This window comes from Bufo gargarizans, chromosome 3, assembly GCF_014858855.1.
Source record: "Bufo gargarizans isolate SCDJY-AF-19 chromosome 3, ASM1485885v1, whole genome shotgun sequence".
In the NCBI taxonomy this organism is placed as follows: domain Eukaryota; kingdom Metazoa; phylum Chordata; class Amphibia; order Anura; family Bufonidae; genus Bufo; species Bufo gargarizans.
This window is the reverse complement of record NC_058082.1, coordinates 28,871,835-28,891,164: the sequence shown is the minus strand read 5'-3', so window position 1 is coordinate 28,891,164 and position 19,330 is coordinate 28,871,835. Positions and strand designations below refer to the sequence as shown.

The 19,330-nt window shown below is 46.5% G+C and overlaps 1 protein-coding gene across 1 annotated transcript in view; it reads left to right on the top strand.

The window, feature by feature from the left end:
- The first annotated feature begins 13,378 nt into the window (after positions 1-13,378).
- Positions 13,379-19,330, top strand: part of HEPHL1 (hephaestin like 1) — a 70,627-nt gene continuing 64,675 nt past the window's right edge. The window contains exon 1 of the mRNA XM_044285248.1: positions 13,379-13,578. Coding sequence (XP_044141183.1) covers positions 13,409-13,578 — 170 coding nt within the window. The 5' untranslated portion in view covers positions 13,379-13,408. The remainder of the gene's footprint in view (positions 13,579-19,330) is intronic.

The window sequence follows — 19,330 nt, the reverse complement described above, 5'->3', positions numbered from 1 at the left end:
TTGGCCAGAGCACCATGTGACCCAGCCTCTATTTAAGCTGGAGTCACATAGCGCCGCCCGTCACTCTGCTCTGATTAGCGTAGGGAGAGGTTGCGGCTGCGACAGTAGGGCGAGATTAGGCAGATTAACTCCTCCAAAGGACTTGATTAACTGATCGATCTGCAGCTGTGGATCATTGAGCTGCTGATCCTCAATTGCTCACTGTTTTTAGGCTGCACAGACCGTTTGTCAGTCTCATTTTTCTGGGGTGATCGGCGGCCATTTTGTGTCTTGTGGTGCGCCAGCACAAGCTGCGACCAAGTGCATTTAACCCTCAATGGTGTGGTTGTTTTTTGGCTAAAGCCTACATCAGGGTGAAGCTGTCACACCAAGTGCATTTAACCAGCAATAGTCTGTTCATTTTTTGGCCATATACAAAATCAGGGGCAAGCTGCGCCAGTCACCAAGTGCATTTAACCCTCAATGGTGTGGTTGTTTTTTGGCTAAAGCCTACATCAGGGTGAAGCTGTCACACCAAGTGCATTTAACCAGCAATAGTCTGTTCATTTTTTGGCCATATACAAAATCAGGGGCAAGCTGCGCCTGTCACCAAGTGCATTTAACCCTCAATGGTGTGGTTGTTTTTTGGCTAAAGCCTACATCAGGGTGAAGCTGTCACACCAAGTGCATTTAACCAGCAATAGTCTGTTCATTTTTTGGCCATATACAAAATCAGGGGCAAGCTGCGCCTGTCACCAAGTGCATTTAACCCTCAATGGTGTGGTTGTTTTTTGGCTAAAGCCTACATCAGGGTGAAGCTGTCACACCAAGTGCATTTAACCAGCAATAGTCTGTTCATTTTTTGGCCATATCCCAGTCTAATTCTGTCACTAAATCCATACCGGTCACCCAGCGCCTAAATACTAGGCCTCAAATTTATATCCAGCTAAATCTGTCCCTAGTGCTGTAGCTGGGCGAGTTATTTAGTGTCCGTTCAAGCACATTTCTTGTTCTGGGTTGAAATACAATTCCCAATTTAGCAATTTCATAATTTAGTGGTTCCTGCTATATCAGAGCTCTTTGAAATCTATCCCAAAAAGGGTATATAATATTGAAGGTGCACATAGGGTCATTCAGAGTAACTTCACACACACCCGCTACTGTGTATTTCCAAGTCTAATTCTGTCACTAAATCCATACCGGTGACCCAGCGCCTAAATACTAGGCCTCAAATTTAATTCCCTCTAAATCTCTCGTTACCCACCGCTGTACTGTTGTTGCTGGGCAAGATATTTAGTGTCCGTCAAAGCACATTTTTTGTTCTGGGTTGAAGTACAATTCCCAATTTAGCAATTTCATAATTTAGTGGTTTCTGCTATATCAGAGCTATTTGAAATCTATCCCAAAAAGGGTATATAATATTGAAGGTGCACATAGGGTCATTCAGAATAACTTCACACACACCCGCTACTGTGTATTTCCAAGTCTAATTCTGTCACTAAACCCATACCTGTCACCCAGCGCCTAAATACTAGGCCTCAAATTTAAATCCCTCTAAATCTCTCGTTACCGTTGTCCTGTTGTAGCTGGGAAAGTTATTTAGTGCCCGTCAAAGCACATTTTTTGTTCTGGGTTGAAGTACAATTCCCAATTTAGCAATTTCATAATTTAGTGGTTCCTGCTATATCAGAGCTATTTGAAATCTATCCCAAAAAGGGTATATAATATTGAAGGTGCACATAGGGTCATTCAGAATAACTTCACACACACCCGCTACTGTGTATTTCCAAGTCTAATTCTGTCACTAAATCCATACCGGTGACCCAGCGCCTAAATACTAGGCCTCAAATTTAATTCCCTCTAAATCTCTCGTTACCCACCGGTGTACTGTTGTTGCTGGGCAAGATATTTAGTGTCCGTCAAAGCACATTTTTTGTTCTGGGTTGAAGTACAATTCCCAATTTAGCAATTTCATAATTTAGTGGTTTCTGCTATATCAGAGCTATTTGAAATCTATCCCAAAAAGGGTATATAATATTGAAGGTGCACATAGGGTCATTCAGAATAACTTCACACACACCCGCTACTGTGTATTTCCAAGTCTAATTCTGTCACTAAACCCATACCTGTCACCCAGCGCCTAAATACTAGGCCTCAAATTTAAATCCCTCTAAATCTCTCGTTACCGTTGTCCTGTTGTAGCTGGGAAAGTTATTTAGTGCCCGTCAAAGCACATTTTTTGTTCTGGGTTGAAGTACAATTCCCAATTTAGCAATTTCATAATTTAGTGGTTCCTGCTATATCAGAGCTATTTGAAATCTATCCCAAAAAGGGTATATAATATTGAAGGTGCACATAGGGTCATTCAGAATAACTTCACACACACCCGCTACTGTGTATTTCCAAGTCTAATTCTGTCACTAAATCCATACCGGTGACCCAGCGCCTAAATACTAGGCCTCAAATTTAATTCCCTCTAAATCTCTCGTTACCCACCGCTGTACTGTTGTTGCTGGGCAAGATATTTAGTGTCCGTCAAAGCACATTTTTTGTTCTGGGTTGAAGTACAATTCCCAATTTAGCAATTTCATAATTTAGTGGTTTCTGCTATATCAGAGCTATTTGAAATCTATCCCTAAAAGGGTATATAATATTGAAGGTGCACATAGGGTCATTCAGAATAACTTCACACACACCCGCTACTGTGTATTTCCAAGTCTAATTCTGTCACTAAACCCATACCTGTCACCCAGCGCCTAAATACTAGGCCTCAAATTTATATCCAGCTAAATCTGTCCCTAGTGCTGTAGCTGGGCGAGTTATTTAGTGTCCGTTCAAGCACATTTCTTGTTCTGGGTTGAAATACAATTCCCAATTTAGCAATTTCATAATTTAGTGGTTCCTGCTATATCAGAGCTCTTTGAAATCTATCCCAAAAAGGGTATATAATATTGAAGGTGCACATAGGGTCATTCAGAGTAACTTCACACACACCCGCTACTGTGTATTTCCAAGTCTAATTCTGTCACTAAATCCATACCGGTGACCCAGCGCCTAAATACTAGGCCTCAAATTTAATTCCCTCTAAATCTCTCGTTACCCACCGCTGTACTGTTGTTGCTGGGCAAGATATTTAGTGTCCGTCAAAGCACATTTTTTGTTCTGGGTTGAAGTACAATTCCCAATTTAGCAATTTCATAATTTAGTGGTTTCTGCTATATCAGAGCTATTTGAAATCTATCCCAAAAGGGTATATAATATTGAAGGTGCACATAGGGTCATTCAGAATAACTTCACACACACCCGCTACTGTGTATTTCCAAGTCTAATTCTGTCACTAAACCCATACCTGTCACCCAGCGCCTAAATACTAGGCCTCAAATTTAAATCCCTCTAAATCTCTCGTTACCGTTGTCCTGTTGTAGCTGGGAAAGTTATTTAGTGCCCGTCAAAGCACATTTTTTGTTCTGGGTTGAAGTACAATTCCCAATTTAGCAATTTCATAATTTAGTGGTTCCTGCTATATCAGAGCTATTTGAAATCTATCCCAAAAAGGGTATATAATATTGAAGGTGCACATAGGGTCATTCAGAATAACTTCACACACACCCGCTACTGTGTATTTCCAAGTCTAATTCTGTCACTAAATCCATACCGGTGACCCAGCGCCTAAATACTAGGCCTCAAATTTAATTCCCTCTAAATCTCTCGTTACCCACCGGTGTACTGTTGTTGCTGGGCAAGATATTTAGTGTCCGTCAAAGCACATTTTTTGTTCTGGGTTGAAGTACAATTCCCAATTTAGCAATTTCATAATTTAGTGGTTTCTGCTATATCAGAGCTATTTGAAATCTATCCCTAAAAGGGTATATAATATTGAAGGTGCACATAGGGTCATTCAGAATAACTTCACACACACCCGCTACTGTGTATTTCCAAGTCTAATTCTGTCACTAAACCCATACCTGTCACCCAGCGCCTAAATACTAGGCCTCAAATTTAAATCCCTCTAAATCTCTCGTTACCGTTGTCCTGTTGTAGCTGGGAAAGTTATTTAGTGCCCGTCAAAGCACATTTTTTGTTCTGGGTTGAAGTACAATTCCCAATTTAGCAATTTCATAATTTAGTGGTTCCTGCTATATCAGAGCTATTTGAAATCTATCCCAAAAAGGGTATATAATATTGAAGGTGCACATTGGGTCATTCAGAATAACTTCACACACACGCTTCTGTGCATTTCCAAGTCTAATTCTGTCACTAAATCCATACCGGTGACCCAGCGCCTAAATACTAGGCCTCAAATTTAATTCCCTCTAAATCTCTCGTTACCCACCGCTGTACTGTTGTTGCTGGGCAAGATATTTAGTGTCCGTCAAAGCACATTTTTTGTTCTGGGTTGAAGTACAATTCCCAATTTAGCAATTTCATAATTTAGTGGTTCCTGCTATATCAGAGCTATTTGAAATCTATCCCAAAAAGGGTATATAATATTGAAGGTGCACATTGGGTCATTCAGAATAACTTCACACACACGCTTCTGTGCATTTCCAAGTCTAATTCTGTCACTAAATCCATACCGGTGACCCAGCGCCTAAATACTAGGCCTCAAATTTAATTCCCTCTAAATCTCTCGTTACCCACCGCTGTACTGTTGTTGCTGGGCAAGATATTTAGTGTCCGTCAAAGCACATTTTTTGTTCTGGGTTGAAGTACAATTCCCAATTTAGCAATTTCATAATTTAGTGGTTTCTGCTATATCAGAGCTATTTGAAATCTATCCCTAAAAGGGTATATAATATTGAAGGTGCACATAGGGTCATTCAGAATAACTTCACACACACCCGCTACTGTGTATTTCCAAGTCTAATTCTGTCACTAAATCCATACCGGTGACCCAGCGCCTAAATACTAGGCCTCAAATTTAATTCCCTCTAAATCTCTCGTTACCCACCGTTGTACTGTTGTTGCTGGGCAAGATATTTAGTGTCCGTCAAAGCACATTTTTTGTTCTGGGTTGAAGTACAATTCCCAATTTAGCAATTTCATAATTTAGTGGTTTCTGCTATATCAGAGCTATTTGAAATCTATCCCTAAAAGGGTATATAATATTCAAGGTGCACATTGGGTCATTCAGAATAACTTCACACACACGCTTCTGTGCATTTCCAAGTCTAATTCTGTCACTAAATCCATACCGGTCACCCAGCGCCTAAATACTAGGCCTCAAATTTATATCCCGCTGAATTTGAATACAATACATTGGGCCAAATAATATATTTGTTGTTGTGGTGAACCATAACAATGAGAAAAACATCTAGTAAGGGACGCGGACGTGGACATGGTCGTGGTGGTGTTAGTGGACCCTCTGGTGCTGGGAGAGGACGTGGCCGTTCTGCCACATCCACACGTCCTAGTGTACCAACTACCTCAGGTCCCAGTAGCCGCCAGAATTTACAGCGATATATGGTGGGGCCCAATGCCGTTCTAAGGATGGTAAGGCCTGAGCAGGTACAGGCATTAGTCAATTGGGTGGCCGACAGTGGATCCAGCACGTTCACATTATCTCCCACCCAGTCTTCTGCAGAAAGCGCACAGATGGCGCCTGAAAACCAACCCCATCAGTCTGTCACATCACCCCCATGCATACCAGGGAAACTGTCTCAGCCTCAAGTTATGCAGCAGTCTCTTATGCTGTTTGAAGACTCCGCTGGCAGGGTTTCCCAAGGGCATCCACCTAGCCCTTCCCCAGCGGTGAAAGACATAGAATGCACTGACGCACAACCACTTATGTTTCCTGATGATGAGGACATGGGAATACCACCTCAGCATGTCTCTGATGATGACGAAACACAGGTGCCAACTGCTGCGTCTTTCTGCAGTGTGCAGACTGAACAGGAGGTCAGGGATCAAGACTGGGTGGAAGACGATGCAGGGGACGATGAGGTCCTAGACCCCACATGGAATGAAGGTCGTGCCACTGACTTTCACAGTTCGGAGGAAGAGGCAGTGGTGAGACCGAGCCAACAGCGTAGCAAAAGAGGGAGCAGTGGGCAAAAGCAGAACACCCGCCGCCAAGAGACTCCGCCTGCTACTGACCGCCGCCATCTGGGACCGAGCACCCCAAAGGCAGCTTCAAGGAGTTCCCTGGCATGGCACTTCTTCAAACAATGTGCTGACGACAAGACCCGAGTGGTTTGCACGCTGTGCCATCAGAGCCTGAAGCGAGGCATTAACGTTCTGAACCTGAGCACAACCTGCATGACCAGGCACCTGCATGCAAAGCATGAACTGCAGTGGAGTAAACACCTTAAAACCAAGGAAGTCACTCAGGCTCCCCCTGCTACCTCTTCTGCTGCTGCCGCCTCGGCCTATTCTGCTGCTGCCGCCTCGGCCTCTTCCTCCGCCTCTGGAGGAACGTTGGCACCTGCCGCCCAGCAAACAGGGGATGTACCACCAACACCACCACCACCACCTCCGTCACCAAGCGTCTCAACCATGTCACACGCCAGCGTTCAGCTCTCCATCTCACAAACATTTGATAGAAAGCGTAAATTCCCACCTAGCCACCCTCGATCCCTGGCCCTGAATGCCAGCATTTCTAAACTACTGGCCTATGAAATGCTGTCATTTAGGCTGGTGGACACAGACAGCTTCAAACAGCTCATGTCGCTTGCTGTCCCACAGTATGTTGTTCCCAGCCGGCACTACTTCTCCAAGAGAGCCGTGCCTTCCCTGCACAACCAAGTATCCGATAAAATCAAGTGTGCACTGCGCAACGCCATCTGTAGCAAGGTCCACCTAACCACAGATACGTGGACCAGTAAGCACGGCCAGGGACGCTATATCTCCCTAACTGCACACTGGGTAAATGTAGTGGCAGCTGGGCCCCAGGCGGAGAGCTGTTTGGCGCACGTCCTTCCGCCGCCAAGGATCGCAGGGCAACATTCTTTGCCTCCTGTTGCCACCTCCTCCTTCTCGGCTTCCTCCTCCTCTTCTTCCACCTGCTCATCCAGTCAGCCACACACCTTCACCACCAACTTCAGCACAGCCCGGGGTAAACGTCAGCAGGCCATTCTGAAACTCATATGTTTGGGGGACAGGCCCCACACCGCACAGGAGTTGTGGCGGGGTATAGAACAACAGACCGACGAGTGGTTGCTGCCGGTGAGCCTCAAGCCCGGCCTGGTGGTGTGTGATAATGGGCGAAATCTCGTTGCAGCTCTGGGACTAGCCAATTTGACGCACATCCCTTGCTTGGCGCATGTGCTGAATTTGGTGGTGCAGAAGTTCATTCACAACTACCCCGACATGTCAGAGCTGCTGCATAAAGTGCGGGCCGTCTGTTCGCGCTTCCGGCGTTCACATCCTGCTGCTGCTCGCCTGTCTGCGCTACAGCGTAACTTCGGCCTTCCCGCTCACCGCCTCATATGCGACGTGCCCACCAGGTGGAACTCCACCTTGCACATGCTGGACAGACTGTGCGAGCAGCAGCAGGCCATAGTGGAGTTTCAGCTGCAGCACGCACGGGTCAGTCGCACTACAGAACAGCACCACTTCACCACCAATGACTGGGCCTCCATGCGAGACCTGTGTGCCCTGTTGCGCTGTTTCGAGTACTCCACCAACATGGCCAGTGGCGATGACACCGTTATCAGCGTTACAATACCACTTCTATGTCTCCTTGAGAAAACACTTAGGGCGATGATGGAACAGGAGGTGGCCCAGGAGGAGGAGGAGGAGGATGAGGAAGAGGGGTCATTTTTAGCACTTTCAGGCCAGTCTCTTCGAAGTGACTCAGAGGGAGGTTTTTTGCAACAGCAGAGGCCAGGTACAAATGTGGCCAGCCAGGGCCCACTACTGGAGGACGAGGAGGACGAGGATGAGGAGGAGGTGGAGGAGGATGAGGATGAAGCATGGTCACAGCGGGGTGGCACCCAACGCAGCTCGGGTCCATCACTGGTGCGTGGCTGGGGGGAAAGGCAGGACGATGACGATACGCCTCCCACAGAGGACAGCTTGTCCTTACCCCTGGGCAGCCTGGCACACATGAGCGACTACATGCTGCAGTGCCTGCGCAACGACAGCAGAGTTGCCCACATTTTAACCTGTGCGGACTACTGGGTTGCCACCCTGCTGGATCCACGCTACAAAGACAATGTGCCCACCTTACTTCCTGCACTGGAGCGTGATAGGAAGATGCGCGAGTACAAGCGCACGTTGGTAGACGCGCTACTGAGAGCATTCCCAAATGTCACAGGGGAACAAGTGGAAGCCCAAGGCCAAGGCAGAGGAGGAGCAAGAGGTCGCCAAGGCAGCTGTGTCACGGCCAGCTCCTCTGAGGGCAGGGTTAGCATGGCAGAGATGTGGAAAACTTTTGTCAACACGCCACAGCTAACTGCACCACCACCTGATACGCAACGTGTTAGCAGGAGGCAACATTTTACTAACATGGTGGAACAGTACGTGTGCACACCCCTCCACGTACTGACTGATGGTTCGGCCCCATTCAACTTCTGGGTCTCTAAATTGTCCACGTGGCCAGAGCTAGCCTTTTATGCCTTGGAGGTGCTGGCCTGCCCGGCAGCCAGCGTTTTGTCTGAACGTGTATTCAGCACGGCAGGGGGCGTCATTACAGACAAACGCAGCCGCCTGTCTACAGCCAATGTGGACAAGCTGACGTTCATAAAAATGAACCAGGCATGGATCCCACAGGACCTGTCCGTCCCTTGTCCAGATTAGACATTAACTACCTCCCCATAACCATATATTATTGGACTCCAGGGCACTTCCTCATTCAATCCTATTTTTATTTTCATTTTACCATTATATTGCGATGCTACCCAAAGTTGAATGAACCTCTCCTCTGCCTGTGTGCTAGGCCTAAATATATGCCAATGGACTGTTGCAGTGGTGGCTGACATGAAGCCTGATTCTCTGCTATGACATGCAGACTAATTCTCTGCTGACATGAAGCCAGATTGTCTGTTACGGGACCTCTCTCCTCTGCCTGGGTGCTGGGCCTAAATTTATGACAATGGACTGTTGCAGTGGTGGCTGACGTGAAGCCTGATTCTCTGCTATGACATGCAGACTGATTCTCTGCTGTCATGAAGCCAGATTGTCTGTTACGGGACCTTTCTCCTCTACCTGGGTTCTGGGCCTAAATTTATGAAAATTGACTCTTACAGTGGTGGGTGACGTGAAGCCTGATTCTCTGCTATGATATGAAGACTGATTCTCTGCTGACATGAAGCCAGATTGTCTGTTACGGGACCTCTCTCCTCTGCCTGGGTGCTGGGCCTAAATATATGCCAATGGACTGTTGCAGTGGTGGCTGACGTGAAGCCTCATTCTCTGCTATGACATGCAGACTAATTCTCTGCTGACATGAAGACAGATTCTCTGTTACGGGACCTCTCTCCTCTGCCTGGGTGCCGGGGCCTAAATATCTGAGAATGGACTGTTCCAGTGGTGGCTGACGTGAAGCCTCATTCTCTGCTATGACATGCAGACTAATTCTCTGCTGACATGAAGACAGATTCTCTGTTACGGGACCTCCCTCCTCTGCCTGGGTGCTGGGCCTAAATATATGCCAATGGACTGTTGCAGTGGTGGCTGACGTGAAGCCTCATTCTCTGCTATGACATGCAGACTAATTCTCTGCTGACATGAAGACAGATTCTCTGTTACGGGACCTCCCTCCTCTGCCTGGGTGCTGGGCCTAAATATATGCCAATGGACTGTTGCAGTGGTGGCTGACGTGAAGCCTCATTCTCTGCTATGACATGCAGACTGATTCTCTGCTGACATGAAGCCAGATTCTCTGTTACGGGACCTCTCTCCTCTGCCTGTGTGTGTGCTGGGCCTAAATATATGCCAATGGACTGTTGCAGTGGTGGCTGACGTGAAGCCTCATTCTCTGCTATGACATGCAGACTGATTCTCTGCTGACATGAAGCCAGATTCTCTGTTACGGGACCTCTCTCCTCTGCCTGTGTGTGTGCTGGGCCTAAATATATGCCAATGGACTGTTGCAGTGGTGGCTGACGTGAAGCCTCATTCTCTGCTATGACATGCAGACTAATTCTCTGCTGACATGAAGACAGATTCTCTGTTACGGGACCTCCCTCCTCTGCCTGGGTGCTGGGCCTAAATATATGCCAATGGACTGTTGCAGTGGTGGCTGACGTGAAGCCTCATTCTCTGCTATGACATGCAGACTGATTCTCTGCTGACATGAAGCCAGATTCTCTGTTACGGGACCTCTCTCCTCTGCCTGTGTGTGTGCTGGGCCTAAATATATGCCAATGGACTGTTGCAGTGGTGGCTGACGTGAAGCCTCATTCTCTGCTATGACATGCAGACTGATTCTCTGCTGACATGAAGCCAGATTCTCTGTTACGGGACCTCTCTCCTCTGCCTGTGTGTGTGCTGGGCCTAAATATATGCCAATGGACTGTTGCAGTGGTGGCTGACGTGAAGCCTCATTCTCTGCTATGACATGCAGACTAATTCTCTGCTGACATGAAGACAGATTCTCTGTTACGGGACCTCCCTCCTCTGCCTGGGTGCTGGGCCTAAATATATGCCAATGGACTGTTGCAGTGGTGGCTGACGTGAAGCCTCATTCTCTGCTATGACATGCAGACTAATTCTCTGCTGACATGAAGACAGATTCTCTGTTACGGGACCTCTCTCCTCTGCCTGGGTGCCGGGGCCTAAATATCTGAGAATGGACTGTTCCAGTGGTGGGTGACGGGAAGCCAGATTCTCTGCTATGGAACCTCTCTCCAATTGATTTTGGTTAATTTTTATTTATTTAATTTTTATTTTAATTCATTTCCCTATCCACATTTGTTTGCAGGGGATTTACCTACATGTTGCTGCCTTTTGCAGCCCTCTAGCTCTTTCCTGGGCTGTTTTACAGCCTTTTTAGTGCCGAAAAGTTCGGGTCCCCATTGACTTCAATGGGGTTCGGGTTCGGGACGAAGTTCGGATCGGGTTCGGATCCCGAACCCGAACATTTCCGGGATGTTCGGCCGAACTTCTCGAACCCGAACATCCAGGTGTTCGCTCAACTCTAGTAGAGAGCACCAGACGTGTCTGCCAGCAGCTTAGTCCCCTCTCACGAGCTTAGTGTGCGGGTATGCGGGGGTCCGGAGGGATAGCGGATGGGGTAGCTCACTGTCTAGGATGAATGACCTTTGTATAATACAACATATTATAAAAATATAATCAAATGCTATAAATCTGTAGCTATATAGTAAATCACATACTAACAATATAAAATACAGGTGAGAAAACTATCTTAGGTTGCTTTAAAGGGGTTATCCAAAGTCTAAACCATGACCCCCAGTGCCCGGACCCCACTCCCCGACACCCGTGTCGCTCTTGATCCCCACACGGCTCCCACTGCATCTCCCAGTCAATAGCAGGCCACGACGGGGACGAGCCTCCCTAGCAGATGCAACGGATCCAGAGGGATCCACAGGAACGCGGGTGCTGGGGAGCGGGTAAGAGTAACCTATATGAGGGACCCAGGCATTGGGGGGGGGCATGTTTTAGATTTTGGACAGCCCCTTTAACATCTGCATTGGAAGCTCCACTCGGGGCTTCCATCACAGAAATTGTTAAAATAATGGTTTAATGCAGGAGTTAAAATGTTCTATAGAACGGAAACCGAATGGATCCCATTTCCGTCAGTTATGTGCAGAATCGGGCACTTCCGTTATTTTCATTCTTCTGCTCCTATAACGGAGGAGAAGAACCTAAATACCGAACGCTGATGTGAAAGCAGCCTAACATACCTCTCTATTTTCAAGATCTCTGCTGGTTGTCAGTGAATGTTGCCATATCAAACACTATCCACCACACCCCATGCACTCAGAAGCGCTGCAGATATCGGCTGGTCACGGCTCCTGCAGCTTTATATCTGCTCCTCTATTGTGTTAAGACGGCCGGACCGTTGTACAAAACAAGCGCTTTTACCTTTTGTGTCACCCCCGTCTCCTCCTCCTAGATTGTAAGCTCTTGTGAGCAGGGCCCTCACTCCTCTTGTTTTAATATTTGACTTGCCGTGTAACGTATGATTTTGTTTGTACATGAACCTCCCGATTGTAAAGCGCTGCGGTATCTGTAATATATATATATATAAAGATTATTATTATTATTATTAATACTATTATCATTATTTATTTCTATCTCCAGAGACTGAAACTTTCTTACAGCCTAGTCCTGCTTACGGCAAGGACCACCGCTATAGGGAGAGCTTTGGAAGCAGTTGCACCTGGATCCCTTTGCCACTTCTGAAGACCCCAGTGGTATAAATAGCACATGATGACCACGTGGGGGGAGGGGGAGGCACAGTTACAGATTTTGCATTGGAGCCCAGGAGCATCCACCTATTCTTACAGCTGAGAGATTGCTACCATTGTATCCAGTGCATTTTGCCTATACCGATACATTGTTGCAGAGGATTGTTCTCAGCTATGAGATGTGTTAGGTTTGCAGCCTCTGGAGGATGAGCACGAGGATAACCCCCTTCACTAACAGCAAGCAGAGATCTTGAAACTTGCAGAGCTTGATTGCAATGCTCTTACAGATTTTGCATTGGGGCCAGGAGCTTCGAGTTACATCTATTCTTACGGCTGAGAGATTGCCACCATTGTATCCAGTCTAGGTAGGCTACTTTCACACCAGCGTCTTTGCGGGATCCGTCATGGATCAGCGAAAAACGCTTCCGTTACTGATAATACAACCGTCTGCATCCGTTATGAACGGATCCGGCATTGCGGTATTTTTAATGCTGGATCCGGCTCTAATACATTTCAATCTAAATTAATGCCGGCATTCCGGCAACTGATCCGGAATTTCCTCCGTCCAAAACGCCGTTCAGTGACTGAACTGAAGACATCCTGATGCATCCTGAACGGATTTCTCTCCATTCAGAATGCATGGGGATAAAACTGATCAGTTCTTTTCCGGTATTGAGCCCCTAGGACGGAAAAGAAAAACGCTAGTGTGAAAGTACCCTTAGGTTTGCATCCTGTGGATGACAACAAGAATAACCCTCTTTGCTAACAGCAAGCAGAGATCTTGAAGCATAAAGTATATTAGAAAGTCGCAGAACTCGAATATACGATGAATGATAAAATCTTCATCTCTATGGAGATTCCGTAAAGGAGGCGCAGCCCCCTCAGGAGTCTCCATAACGCCATCCGCGCTGCTGGCATGGCGGAGAGGTGTTTGCAGCTGGTGCTGCATTGTGTCTGCGGCTGGTCTTTCTCTAGGCGAGCTATGGCTGGCACGTCTGCACAGTGTGTCCTGCGTCCAGAGCCGGCCTCTGCCTGCCAGGGGAGTGTCCTATGATATTCACAGCCAGCAGGAGCTGGAAGCCTTTCATTCTGGCTGTCCGCTGACAGAGACACAAATGCCTTCTCTGTGCCGCGCGACCATTGAAACTCTGCTGCTCCTCAGCTTATTGTCTGGACTGGGACAATCGCTCACGAGAACCTATTATATCGGCATTGTGGAGGAACCATGGGACTATGCACCGAGCGGCCAAAATCTCATCTCCGGGCTCAATATATCTGATGACCAGTAAGTGGGCTGAGCCATTTTCTTGTGTTTTTGTGTAAATCTGCGTCTTTTCACCCAATACGCATATAATGCAGTCACGCCATGCAGTTCCAAATTCATTCGGGTCACGCAAACTCCCTTTTCTCCACCGCGTCTCCATGGAAATTGCGAGCTACGGCCATCACTTCCATTGTCTTGTAAGGAAGCCACTTGCAAATGAATGGGACTCCATGGGGGAAATGTATCAAAATTGGCTTAGTTGCCCATAGCAACCGATCTGTCATTTGTCACAGCTCCTTTGGATTCATTCTGATTTCCTTTGCACCAGTTTTGATAACTCTCCCCCATTATGTCCGCAGTGCCGGGGGTCGCACCGTACTCCAACTTTTGCTGCGACTTGCCATTTGCCCAGTGACGCAGCCCCCGGCAGGTGATGTACGGCGAGCCCCTCTTCTGCTGATTTCTGCAGGATGAATTATGCAATGTCTGCAGTCACAGGGCCAAGTGGAAATCCCTACTTGCTAACAGCGTTTTCAGCATATTTTATTAGGTCACGGTCTCCGGCAATGTATTAGCAATGAGTTTATTATGATGCTTGAGTTATAGTAGTAGATGAGATTTACTAAGTCATTGACGGCATAATATAAGGGATTTACAACAATTTGTGGTTTTATGCATGACAGACAGGGGGCAATATAGAGCTATTTGAGGTATTGGACCACTGGTTGGGCCCCTTTGGGTGTAGGTATGCAGTTATAGGCTAAACGTCTTAAAGGAACTGTCTGGTTTAAAGGGGTTGTCCACAATTTTTAAAACCAGCATCAGTCTCTGAATACTTTTGTAATGGCATGTCATTAAAAGTTTAGTATAGCCACTGAGTTATTCAATAAAATGTATCTGTATGGCGCCACCTGCTGCCTGTTCATTTTATTCTTTCTCTGTCCACCTTGCTGAGGTGGTGGCACATGCTCAGTGCCATCTTTCCATCTGACCCTCGCCGATCAGCTCAGTGAGCACCATTGACTCTTACCCAGACCAGTGGCGTCATCGTACATCAGTCACGTGGCCTATATGCAGCTCTGCCTCATTCAAGTCAATGGGGCTGAGCTGCAATACCAAGCATAGCCGCTATGCAGTAAGCCGCCAGGAGGCCGCATCACTCACCAGAGCTCCGACGAGCACAGCGGCTCCCTGAAACAACTGATCGGTGGAGGTACCAGGACTCGGATAGGTCATTATTATCATTTCCTGAATAACCTCTTTAAAGGGGTTCTGCAGTTTGTTTAAACTGATGATCTATCCTCTGGATAGATCATCAGCATCTGATCGGCAGGGGTCCGACACCCGGGACCCCCGCCGATCAGCTGTTTGAGAAGGTAGTGGCGCTGGCAGTAGTGCTGCGGCCTTATCACTGTTTACCGCCGGCGCCCAGTGACTTCACGACTAGTATCAACTGGCCTGGGCACAGCTAAGCTCCAACTGGCCTGGGCGCGGCTAAGCTTCGCCCAGGCCAATTGATCCAATTCATGGCGTCACTGGGCGCCGGCGGTAAACAGTGAGAAGGCCGCGGTGCTGCTGGAGCGCCGCTGCTTTCTCAAACAGCTGATCGGCGGGGGTCCCGGGTATCGGACTCCCGCCAATCAGATGCTGATGATCTATCCAGAGGATAGTTTAAACAAACTGCAGAACCCCTTTAAAGGGGTTATCCAACCCCTATAATGCCCCCCAAAATGCCCGGGCACCACATACATTTTATACTTTATACTCCCCAACACCCACACTGCTCCTGATGCCCGCACAGCAGCCACTGCATCTTCCTAAACATCGGCGATGGAGGTAAGTATAACCTGTATTTGGTGCCTGGGCCTTTTGGGGGGCGATATAAGGGTTGGATTACCCCTTTAAGTTTAAATGCTCTATTAGTAAATTTTAAAGTAATGGGGGCGGTGGGTTTCTGTCTTCAGGACCCTTATCTATTAGCTGGAGCAAAGCAGCAACAATGAGCATGTCTCTCTGGAGAACCCAGCATGCTCGCATTATACATAAAGCCCGTTGTCATCAATGGGTACTGGTTAATGCCTCATTTCGCCAATGGTGGCGCTGCAGGGAAACTGAATGCTTGCTGCTGGGCTCCCCTACAGACTACAGCTGATTGGCAGTGCAATACATATGATAAGCTTATCAATGGACGACAAGGGATCGACAATAAAAATGAATTGTTTGGACTAACCCCACCATCAAGCACCTGCATCTCCCAGTCAGCTCTTTGGTATGTAATGCCCCCCCCCCCCCACACACACACAATTTTCTTTATGGTCTAGAGCAGGGATCAGCAACCTTTGGCACTCCAGCTGTGGTGAAACTACAACTCCCAGCATGCAAACGTGCTCGGCTGTTCTAACAATTCCCATAGAAGTGAACAGAGCATTCTGGGGCGTTGTAGTTTCAGAACATCTGGAGTGCCGGAGGTTGTTGGTCCCTGGTCAAGAGAGATATCAAGTTGTAGAGTTCTATGAATTTAGAAGTAGGGATCAATGAATGAAAGTTGCCTGGACCACTTCACCTACTTCTTGATGAGATCACTACACTGACGCTGAGAGAAGAAATAGAGCAGGGAAAATGGATGGAGGAGAAGGTGGACCAGAAGGAGAAACAGCAGGGGGCGCTACCGGGGAGAAAAATTGTATGTACATAAAAAACAAACAATATTATTATTACATGTATATTGCCATAGTACTTCATTTGAAATGCACCCCCCTGAAAAAAAAACAACCTTGATATAAAAAATGCCGGATGGAATACTGCCTGTCCTACTTGCACGTTAGGTTAGACAAAGGCCCAAGTTTTCTGGGGCAGACTGATTGCTAGGGATACATTGCTTGATGACCTCATATAAAATGGCCCAGTTTTTGGAACTACTTAACCTACCAAGGTCCACCAGACAATGTTTCTTTAAAGGCGGTATCCAGGATTGTTGATTGCATAACCACAGGACAGGCTGTAAATATTCCGTTAGTGGGAGTTCAACCTCCTGACTCCCTGCTGATCACCACAAATCCCTTTCATGGTTTACACGGGCATAATCCCATAATATGGTTGCGGCAATGCCTAGTACTGCATCTCAGTACCATTAACTTGACTAGGACTTAGCTGCAGTACCAGGCACAGTCTCTGTTTAGATAAATCACTGCACCTGTGTAATCAATGAAAGGGACTTGAAGCTTGTTGAAACATCTAAACCTCTTCACTGATCAGTGGTGGCCCTGAAGACAAGTCAGGATATGCAGTCAAAAGTTCTGGAGATCCCTTCTAATGGCAGTATTAGACCCTCTTGGGAAATGTATGGAGTAAGGAGGCTGGAACATCATGAATAATGGTTCTGGAAGGATGGTTTGTCTTCTGGTAAAGAATCCTGGTCCTGAAGGCCTTTGGTGTGTTTGTACTTTTTTTTTTCTTGATTGCATCAATGTAAAGTGTAATTTCACTTCAAAGGGCTTAGCCCATGATAAATGTAAAAAATTAGAATCAGGCAACATACATTACATGACAATCTCTGTCTAACAAAGCTAGAACCAGCCCTGTACCTGACATGGATCCAGAGATCTCCACATTCATTGCTCTGCTAGATTTATATCAAGCTGACAGCTCAGGGGGAGTGTCCTTTCTACTACAGCTCTCTCCCTATCACAGCTCAGGGGGAGTGTCCTTTCTACTACAGCTCTCTCCCTATCACAGCTCAGGGGGAGTGTCCTTTCTACTACAGCTCTCTCCCTATCACAGCTCAGGGGGAGTGTCCTTTCTACTACAGCTCTCTCCCTATCACAGCTCAGGTGGAGTGTCCTTTCTACTACAGCTCTCTCCCTATCACAGCTCAGGGGGAGTGTCCTTTCTACTACAGCTCTCTCCCTATCACAGCACAGGGGGAGTGTACTTTCTACTACAGCTCTCTCCCTATCACAGCTCAAGGGACTTGTCCTTTCTTCCCTAGCTCTCTCCTTAAAGGGGTTTGTCCACCTCACACATTGGTGGCATATCTCTAGGATCTCTATCTCTAGAATGGGGCCCTCAAAGTAAACGAGGGCCCTCCATTCAATTCTATGCGAGTGCTGAAAATATCCACAGCTCGGCTATTTCCAGAACTCTCATAGAGGTGAATAGAGAGGTGGCCGTGCTTGCGTGGTTCGCACACCATGCACTAGCTTGGATCTTGTCGGAACTCCCTTAGAAGTGAGTGGAGAGCAGAGCACGCATGCACGTGGCTGTCTTTTCCTTTGGGCTTCCATTCTAGAAATAGGTATGGGTCCCAGAGGTGGGACACACATCTATCTGACATTGGTTTGCATATCCTAGTGATTAACCCCTTTAACTTTCACAGTTCATAACACATCTAGTGGCAGTTGATAGATGAAACTGAGCATGTACAACCCCCTCAGCAAGGTGGACAGAGAAATAAGGAAAAGAACAAATAGCAGGTGGCACTATGCAGATAGAATTTGTTAAATAATTCAATGTATATATTACATTTTTTATTGCATTAAGTTAAAAAGTATTTAGATCCAAAGTAGAATATTTTTCATGGGACAACCCCGTTAAGCTTTTACTTTATATTTATTGAGAATTCCAGGAAATGGTTCTGGTTGTTTACTGTTTAACTTGGTGAGAGTGGCATTCCAGTTATGACAGAAAAGCTGGCACTGAGCACCTATGAGCTAGGACAAAAAATAATTCTCACCCCGGTCATGTTGACTGTACAAAAAGTCCATTTCCTTATTGGCTCCTATATTTGGATGAATGAAGAGTCAGATTACTTAGTCATTAGTGGATTACAATTATCTATTAGGATTAAGAGAGTGTTATTCCCTAGTAGAGTATGGTGAAATCCAGCTGAGCATAATGCCAGAGTAGGCGGCTTATAGACCATAATTCCAAATGATTCCAATGTCGCTTCATATGTGGTTAATGTCACTCATAAAAAGTATTTCTTACTGATATCCAGACCCCAGTATTTTTCATACTGTAAGATGCACCAGACTATAGGACGTACCCAGAAGAAAAAAAATATTTCATACTAACTAGAACTTCACTAGTTTTGGTGGTCTAGGGTAGAAGAAGAAGTTGACATTTTATTCCCTGGTGGTCTAGGGTAAAAGTCATCTATGATATATGAGGGGCGTAAATATAATATTTCCTTGTGGTCTAATGTAAAAAGAGGATTAATATCTGGCGGTCTACTGTATATGAAGGGGTAATATTTAGTTCCCTGGTGGCCTACGGTAAAAGAGGGAATTAAAACCTGATGATCTACTGTTTATGAGTTGGTTAATGTTTTGGTCCCTGGTGGCTTAGGATAAAATAGGAGGTTGATACCTGGTGGTCTTGTTTATATAAAGATCTTAGTTTTTTGTTTCCTAGTGGTCTAGAGTAAAATAGATATCAACCACTTCATGAATCTCACCCTGCTCTCCAGGGAATAGTCTTGTGGTTATACTGTAGTTCCCTGCATCTCAATGAATTCTATCCACAATCCCGTCCTGCAGTCCAATCACACCTGAGGTCCTCACTCTCCCTCACTCAAGGCAAAGCATCCTCCGCACAGTACCTAGTCTGTCTCAGGACCCCTGTAATACTAACCCTTCCACTGCCAAGTCCTTTCAGTCCAACCAATCTCAGGACTCTACCACCAGGCCACATCTTAGACCTGCAGGGCAGCAAGTAGTCTCACCAGTCTGCCACAAGGATCCTCTCTAATTCTATCCATTCTATCTATTCTTCT